At 37.5% G+C, this 7,362-nt stretch overlaps 1 protein-coding gene and 1 long non-coding RNA gene across 6 annotated transcripts; one reads left to right on the top strand and one right to left on the bottom strand.

Moving 5' to 3' along the window:
• Window positions 1-2,037: 2,037 nt before the first annotated feature.
• LOC6620529 (repressor of RNA polymerase III transcription MAF1 homolog) lies at window positions 2,038-4,935 on the bottom strand. Of its 4 annotated transcripts, none has more exons than XM_032715384.1 (5): window positions 4,856-4,935; window positions 2,897-3,270; window positions 2,599-2,845; window positions 2,267-2,544; window positions 2,038-2,213 (listed from the first exon to the last, which is right to left on the bottom strand). In XM_032715384.1, the coding sequence occupies exons 2-5, from the start codon at window positions 2,995-2,997 to the stop codon at window positions 2,159-2,161; spliced, it is 681 nt and encodes a 226-aa protein (XP_032571275.1). In that variant the 5' UTR covers window positions 2,998-3,270; window positions 4,856-4,935; the 3' UTR covers window positions 2,038-2,158. The 4 variants fall into 4 exon arrangements, with proteins under 4 accessions (XP_032571275.1, XP_002044730.1, XP_032571276.1 ...); XM_002044694.2 differs by having other exon boundaries at window positions 4,628-4,868; XM_032715385.1 differs by lacking the exons at window positions 2,897-3,270; window positions 4,856-4,935 and having other exon boundaries at window positions 2,267-2,530; window positions 2,599-2,691.
• A 189-nt stretch (window positions 4,936-5,124) lies between these two features.
• On the top strand, window positions 5,125-5,458 carry LOC116800438. Of its 2 annotated transcripts, none has more exons than XR_004361385.1 (2): window positions 5,125-5,215; window positions 5,285-5,458. It is a non-coding gene; the product is annotated as an uncharacterized LOC116800438 (long non-coding RNA). The 2 variants fall into 2 exon arrangements; XR_004361386.1 differs by having other exon boundaries at window positions 5,133-5,211.
• Window positions 5,459-7,362: the final 1,904 nt, after the last annotated feature.

The following is a 7,362-nucleotide window of genomic DNA, read 5'->3' on the forward strand; positions in this document are numbered from 1 at the left end:
AAGACGCGCTAAGGTTTAGAAGGAATGCATCTCGACAAAACAGAATCTTCGAAGTGGGCGAAAAGGTTTTGGTCAAAACTAAAAGAAGGCTTGGCAATAAACTCACTCCCTGTGTGAGGAAAAAGCCATTCAAGCAGACCTGGGTACCACGGTCATCATTGAAGGGAGGGTGGTCCAGAAAGACAACTTAAAATGACTCTCTCGCTTAATTTTAAGCTTTTTATTATTACTTCCTATAATCAGCCGTTTGGCAAACTTCCATTTAATAGACATTAAGTCCGTTGCCAAAGGCACGATGTTTTAGTTTTATGATAAAATTAATTGATGATGGGATAAACCTCAGCGAACACGAAAAAGCGACTAAAAAAATACATTTCCACAGCCGCAGAATGTTCATCCTCCTCTCACTGTCATTGGTGTCAGCGCACATCACTAACTATTCATAAGCAAGGTACATCCCCATCATAGATGGAGAGATCCTGGTGTGGGGGAGGAGTTCGCATACGTGACCCACTCGGCAAATCTTTCGGAATACATGCTCGTATTAGAAGAAACAAGCAGCATGAACGAGATATTTCCACAGTCTCACATGAGGAAGTTGCTAGTTGCCTCGCACCTTCGGGACACGCTGGATTCGTTAAGAGTTAGGTTCACAGAGTGGCAGTTGACACAGTCAAACAATAGGCAAATCAAAATTAATACTAGAATACAAATTTATATGAGACACTGCTGGCTAGGAATAGAATACTATTGATGGAGTTACAATATTTAATGTTGGATGTAACACTGGCGAAAAACATTATTGTCAGTCCAAATATTCTAAAATCAGTTTGGCTGAAAGAACCCACAGATACCCCCATAGGGGATCTTATGTCCGCATCGTCTGTAAAAATATTACAATCCTCTAACATAATACACTTCATTATCAAATTCCCCAAAATAACATTATCTTGTAAGAAGGTCACTATTTTCCCGGTCACCCGCAAAGGGGTTATGCTGCGAATAACCGACAACATGGTAGCAAACTGTGCAAAAACTGCACCCCAACACCGGGAGCTACCTTTTGCCAACTATCAACGAAAAGCTCATGCGCCAGGGAAGCACACGCAGGCGTTCTAGCGCATTCCGAGTCACAACCAAGCAACCTACACCCGCTTACCCGCGTGGATGACGGAATCATCATCATCAATGACCGGCCAGGTAGGGTAACGGTGGACAACGGAACAGAAGTCTATTTACGTAGTACACATCTCATTACCTTCAACGATCGCGTCGTGATAAATGACACCACCTTTATAAATCACGACAAGGCCCAAATACGAGCTCCAGGGGTAGCTAGTTCCTCATCATTGAATATCACCGCCAACAGAGATATTCTGAGTCTCCCCTATCTTCACCAGCTGAGTGAACGTAACTTGGAGTTCATCAAAGAGTTCGGGAGAGAAATTTATACCGATCATTTACATCGCCTAATATTTATCGCAGCAGCGATTTGTTGTGCATTGATTTGTATTGGCATCACCTGTCTACGGTTCATCGGAGCGCGGAGATCTGCAATCCAATTAAACGGGATGATCGGGATGATAACTGATGATTCATTGCCTCTACTTTAGCATTATAAAGAAATGAGTCAGAAGCCGTTTAACTGTATGACAATTAAACTACCAATCGTTATTCCACCAGTTTCATCTCTTCACGTCGAATACTGCTACGACTCGCACTCTTACGCCCACCAACCGCCCAAAACTGCCAAGCCTGAACTGATATTTTTTGATTGTTGTAATAGTTTATTAGTAAATTTTTATCAAAAAAAAAAAAAAAAACATTTTTTCTACGCTTACTTTGACCCCTAAAAGCTGCACAAATTTATCCAGGCAATAAAATTAATTTTTTTGCGCCAATTTCTACCGATATTCCTGAAAAATGTCGAAAATTCTAGGTCCCACTTGGACTAGCTGAGTAACAGGTATCTGATAGTCAGGGAACTCGACTATAGCGTTCTCTCTTGTTTCTATACTGAAATATAGAAATGCTTAGTATTTTTTCGAATTTGTTTCGAATTACTTGAGGTAATGAATCATACATGAACATTATTTAAAGATACATTTAATAATGAAAGAGAAGCTTTAAAATATTTTAAACTGGTGTAAACACTTTCTCAGTACACTTCATCTTCCATCGAAAAGGGTAAGGTTTCACCGGCGTAAAGAGAACTAAAATAAAGAAATTCAATTAAGAACTAAAGTTTACAAAAGGTTTTACTTACTTCACTGCTCGACTTGTAAAAAAAACAATTCGTTTTAATTTCTTATTATAAAAGAAATAATTAAATGACCACAAGCAGCCTGGTTCGCCAAAAGGATCGCAACTTAGATCTGGATTATAACTGTATATGTCACACTCTGATAGGATCACTTCGTCGTCAACTGCAGACCATAATGGTTGACGTATAGCTTGATACTGATCTCCCGCTAATGCCGATAAATTTGCATGGATTGAGTTCATAACCCACTGCAATGACGGCTCTTTGCTAAATTCATGAGACTTTAAAAAGTTTTAGAATAAACAAAACGATCTACACTTATAATAGAAATGTACCTTTGCTTCAGAAAAATCGTAGTCTGGTTCAAAGGACGCATTTAAGGTAGCAATTAAATAAAACAATGTTTTTCTGGAAATGGTATCGCAAAGAGTTATGCCTTCATCTCCAGATTGACTGTTGTTTCGACGAAAGTTGGGTGAAAAGTCAGTCAACGTTTGTGGAGGTGATAACGCCTGAAGGTCATGCCCATGAGAATCTGCTGTAAATCGTTTATACAATACTTTCTCGGCCGCAACCATTTTGCTATAATGAAGATAAATTAAAAAATATTTTTATGTAACTAAATAAACATACCATGAGTAACTTTCTATCCTTCCAAAAATCGTGATGCCACTTGTTTGAATAGAAAGAGCGTTGTTAATAGCCTCAAAACGTGAACTTTCAAGTAACTTCATGATTTATGAATTAAATTTAAGTGATACATAAAAATTCAAGTCATCGATAGCGTTACAATATATAGAATATAGAATTACGCAGAATTGTGTCTTATTAAGTTTTGTTGATTTATAATATATCTTCCTTGAAGTATTTGAATATAAAACAGGCAAGCGAATGATAGCTCCGATTCAAAAAGTCTGAGCATTGTTCTTGGGTTTGCTATCCAATTGGCTGATCCTTAAAAAATAAATGTATATTTGCCTTCCGTGAAATAGATCCTTTTGTAGACCCTTAAACATTAATCAAATAAAAAAGATTAGTTTCACAATAACTTCATATATACATACTTATTTAGTATACATACATACATATGTATCTTTTAAGGTTACCTCCATATTTTTTATTTAACAATGGAACTCAACTATTATAAGATAGTTTTATTATTATTGCTTATTAATCACTCGCATATGTCTGCGTACACCCCAACAATATTTGAAATGGAATTCAGTTTTAAACACAAATGGATTAAATGTCCAATCTATTGCATGTCAATTTAATTTAAACATAACTTTAACTTTAAAGATAGTAAGTCTTTGCGTATTTATTTTGCGTAACGTATTTTTCTTAATATTATTTAACAATTCTATATTTCTTATTTTTATACCCGTTACTCGTAAAGTCATGATCAGGTGTCCGTCTGTTCGTATGAACGTGGAGATCTCACGAACTATAAAAGCTAGAAGGTTCAGATTCCGCAGATTAGACGCAGCGCAGGTTTGTCGACCCATGTTGCCACGCCCACAAACCACACAAAACTGCCACGCCCACACTTTTGAAATATGCGTTGATAATTTTTCACATTTTAAATAGTCTTGTAAATTTCTATCGATTTACAAAAAAAAAAAACTTTTTTCCACGCCCACTCTAACGCCCTTTTTTTTGGTCACGCTCACATTTTTAAAATTTTAAAATTTTATTTTCATTCTATTCTCCAATATCTATCGATATCTCAGAAATATGATGAAATTTCGAGATCGCATTCACACTAGCTGGGTAACGAGTATTTGATAGTTGGGGAACTCTCTTGTTTTATATGTACCTATTTTAATATATTTTAATTGAATATTAATATAACTAGTTGTATATAGCTCAATTGATAAGCCAATTTAAATAAGAACAATGCCAAATGCGTGTTATTTGAGTTTGATGTTGTTCTTAAGGAAACCACATAAATGATTTTTTTTTTAACATTGTTAAGCTAAACATGACTTTTAGTTTATAGTAGCAAGATTTATGTGGCTGTACATATGTATAATACAACATGTTACTATACGAGTAACGTGTATACATAAGTATAATTGCGCTTATAGCAAAACATTGAAGTTGTTGGTTCGATAAAAGACGGCTTTGTTAGGAAAACTTTGCCAATATAAAGGATCATTATAAATTATACTGGTACACAAAAAATTCCCTTTATTAATGAACAGATTGAATTCCACTTAGATGTTTACCACTGCACACTATACATTTTCATAATTATTATATGTATAATATATAAGATCCGAAAAAGTCTATTTTTGGTGTCAAAAGTCGCCAATGCTTCATACCGAAAAACAAATAAAAATAAAGTTCTGAGGCTTCTTCTACCTTGTTTGTTGTTAGTTAACCACCATTTATGTATTTAAATAATGCAAAGCATATAGGTTAATCAAACATAGTTATTTATGCACATAAATCCAATAAATACACGGATTTATAAGAAATATATATTTGTTTCACGGTGACCACTACACTTTCTCATTGACTCATTTTTCTGAGTTATATTAGAGTCGAATGCAATAAGTTTTGAATAACTTGTGTTAAAACAACACGTACCAATTATAATAAAATGATATCAGTTGATTTTCCCATCATTAAACTGCATGAGAGTTCCTATTCCTATACTATTTACTACCCCCTATAAGGCAAGCTGACGTCAAAAAGGTAGTTGCTAAAACGGAACAGTGGTAAATGAACGATGTGGCCTTCCCTATAATTTTGAATATTTTATATAAAATATTCTATACAATTTTATAATTTCAAGTTGTATGTAGCTTAATTAATAAGCGCAAATAAGAGGTGGGCCTAACAGCTTTTTGTAGTGTGTTGTCGCTAATTGGACATGCATAAAATTGTTGTGCCAAGGTGACAGAAATAGACTACACAAATAATTATGATTTGTGGGCGTTATAGTGGGTAACGATCTGAAACAAACTTGTGAACTATGTATTTTAGCCCTGATACTTTTTCTCATCCTGACCACAGTTTCCAGGCTGCAATGCCTGTGCGAGACAGGCGGTTTCACGACGAGCTGATCGGAATCCTAGTTTGGACTAATCCCCGTTTGGTTTCCGATTCCAATAAAAGTGCTCTAGCTAAGACCAGGTTAATTTGTCTGTATATAATAATACACATTTAATAAATGATTTAGCTTTCATACATACCTAATTGATTGTTCTTTGTTTATCGTTGATTGAAGCTGTTTGCGTTGCCATCTTTTTGGCAGCTAAATATTCCAATTAAAACTCAGCCTTAATTTGGGAAACGTTATAAATTTTATTTCTTGTGAATATCGGCAACAACAAAAGAGGTATTTGACTGCAAAAAAGAAACAAAGAGTGAGTAAATAAAAACTACCAGCGCTGCCGGCTTATGTGTATTGCATAGAAAAAAATGAGAGAGAGAGAGAGACAGAGAGAGCTATTAATGCTGCGTGTCCGGCCTTAAAAAAAAAATTAGTTTAGTATTAAGTATCTATTGAATTCAATTTTGCTGTTAAGAAGGCATAAGGAGTTGGGTGCTGTCGATATGCTCCCCCCGCTGGGTACGGGGGAACGCAGCTCCACAAAACTGAAAATCCATGTTCCATCGCAGCGATACAGATGGATGCTTTGTAGTTTTAACTGCTGCTCCCACTATTCCCCGAAATGTTCTGATCGGGGGGAATGGTGCGCAAACGATATTTTCAGCCAGACAACATTGGCTAATAGCAGAAGAATGAGCGGCGCTCAATGCTAATTTATTTTTTGCGCCGAAAAGTTGGTGCATTGTCTCTAAAAATTTGACTCGGTTTGAGTTCGTTGTCAAGTACTGAACAAGCTCCAAACGCACTGACATGGTGTTGAAACAAATAAAGTGGGCGGTCTATTGCGAACCAACGAGTTGGCGTAGAAATGACCACAAAAGGTGACTCTAGTAATTTCGAAAGCCCGAGATTCCGCCAATCGCTTTTGCGGAAGGTTGCAAAGATATGCTCAATAAGCAACAGCTTAGTCCTAAAGCATTTAACGCATTTGCGGACCAACCTTGAGACAATTTTTAACCCGCCATTAGGCCAGAACTGCAAACGTAAATTTGCCAGCAGTGCTCGTGGGACTGCGTGTAGTTCATGAGAGTTCCAGTGTTTGGGTTTGGGCAAAATCATTGGGTGACTAGATCGTATGAAAGTGCCGTTCATGAGGGTTCCGGTGATTGGGTTTGGGCAAAATCATTGGGTGACTAGATCATGTGAAAGTGCCGAATTTTCCAAACGGCCGCCAACTCGTCAAGTGTCATCTCATCCATAAATAGACTCTCAGACCATAATAGACTGCAACTCCTTTATTTCGTTGTATAGGAATTTTAGTTCTGTGTTATATATCGGAATCGCCATGATGGCGATTACGCGAAATTGATTTGGAGACGTATCCAAATATTCGTTTCATCAAAGGGAATGAATTCAGAAACTTGCAATTGATATTAGTATCCAGATATGGGGAATTACTTAGCACGTTGTTTTTGAGGTCATTTAGTGGTCGTTTAATAAGACAATAGCTTGGCCAGTATTTTGAAAGCTTACATTAGATCACATGATCACAAGTTGCACCTCTGGAAAGAATAGCAGATCGGTCTGCCGCTTTTTAGCTCCTGAATAGAGGCCACGACGAATACGTTAAAGTTAAAAGGTTCGTCCCTGATCGTGAAAATCTTGCATTTAACAACTAAACTGCACCAGGCAGGCGGAACTCCACCTGGTCGTCCTCATGCCAGGATACACCCATCTGCAGCGGGCCCAGACCGTTCAGTTCTCCCACTGGCTGCTCTCGCACGCGTTTGCATTAAGGGAAGATGGCCAGCGGCTGGCGGAGCTCAGGGATCGGGCGAATGTCTTGTCCCTTGGAAGTGGCGCTCTGGCGGGATATTCCCTTGGCATCTATCGTTTGTGGCTGGCCGAGAGGCTGGGATTCTCGGGCGTCACAGCCAACAGCATGCACGCCGTGGGAGATCGGGATTTTGTAAGTGAGTCTGGTGTGAGAAACGACCACTTAAGTCATTTAAAAGTCGTTGATAATGGTCCGATGAGA

This window comes from Drosophila sechellia, chromosome 2R (assembly GCF_004382195.2).
Source record: "Drosophila sechellia strain sech25 chromosome 2R, ASM438219v1, whole genome shotgun sequence".
In the NCBI taxonomy this organism is placed as follows: Eukaryota; Metazoa; Arthropoda; class Insecta; order Diptera; family Drosophilidae; genus Drosophila; species Drosophila sechellia.

Bases quoted from the DNA above. Each gene is read 5' to 3' on its own strand.
- LOC6620529 (XM_032715384.1), bottom strand. From the start codon at position 2,997: ATGAAGTTACTTGAAAGTTCACGTTTTGAGGCTATTAACAACGCTCTT. The intron at 2,846-2,896 runs GTATGTTTATTT...TCTTCATTATAG, and splicing joins AGGATAGAAAGTTACTCATG to CAAAATGGTTGCGGCCGAGA. The intron at 2,545-2,598 runs GTACATTTCTAT...AACTTTTTAAAG, and splicing joins ACGATTTTTCTGAAGCAAAG to TCTCATGAATTTAGCAAAGA.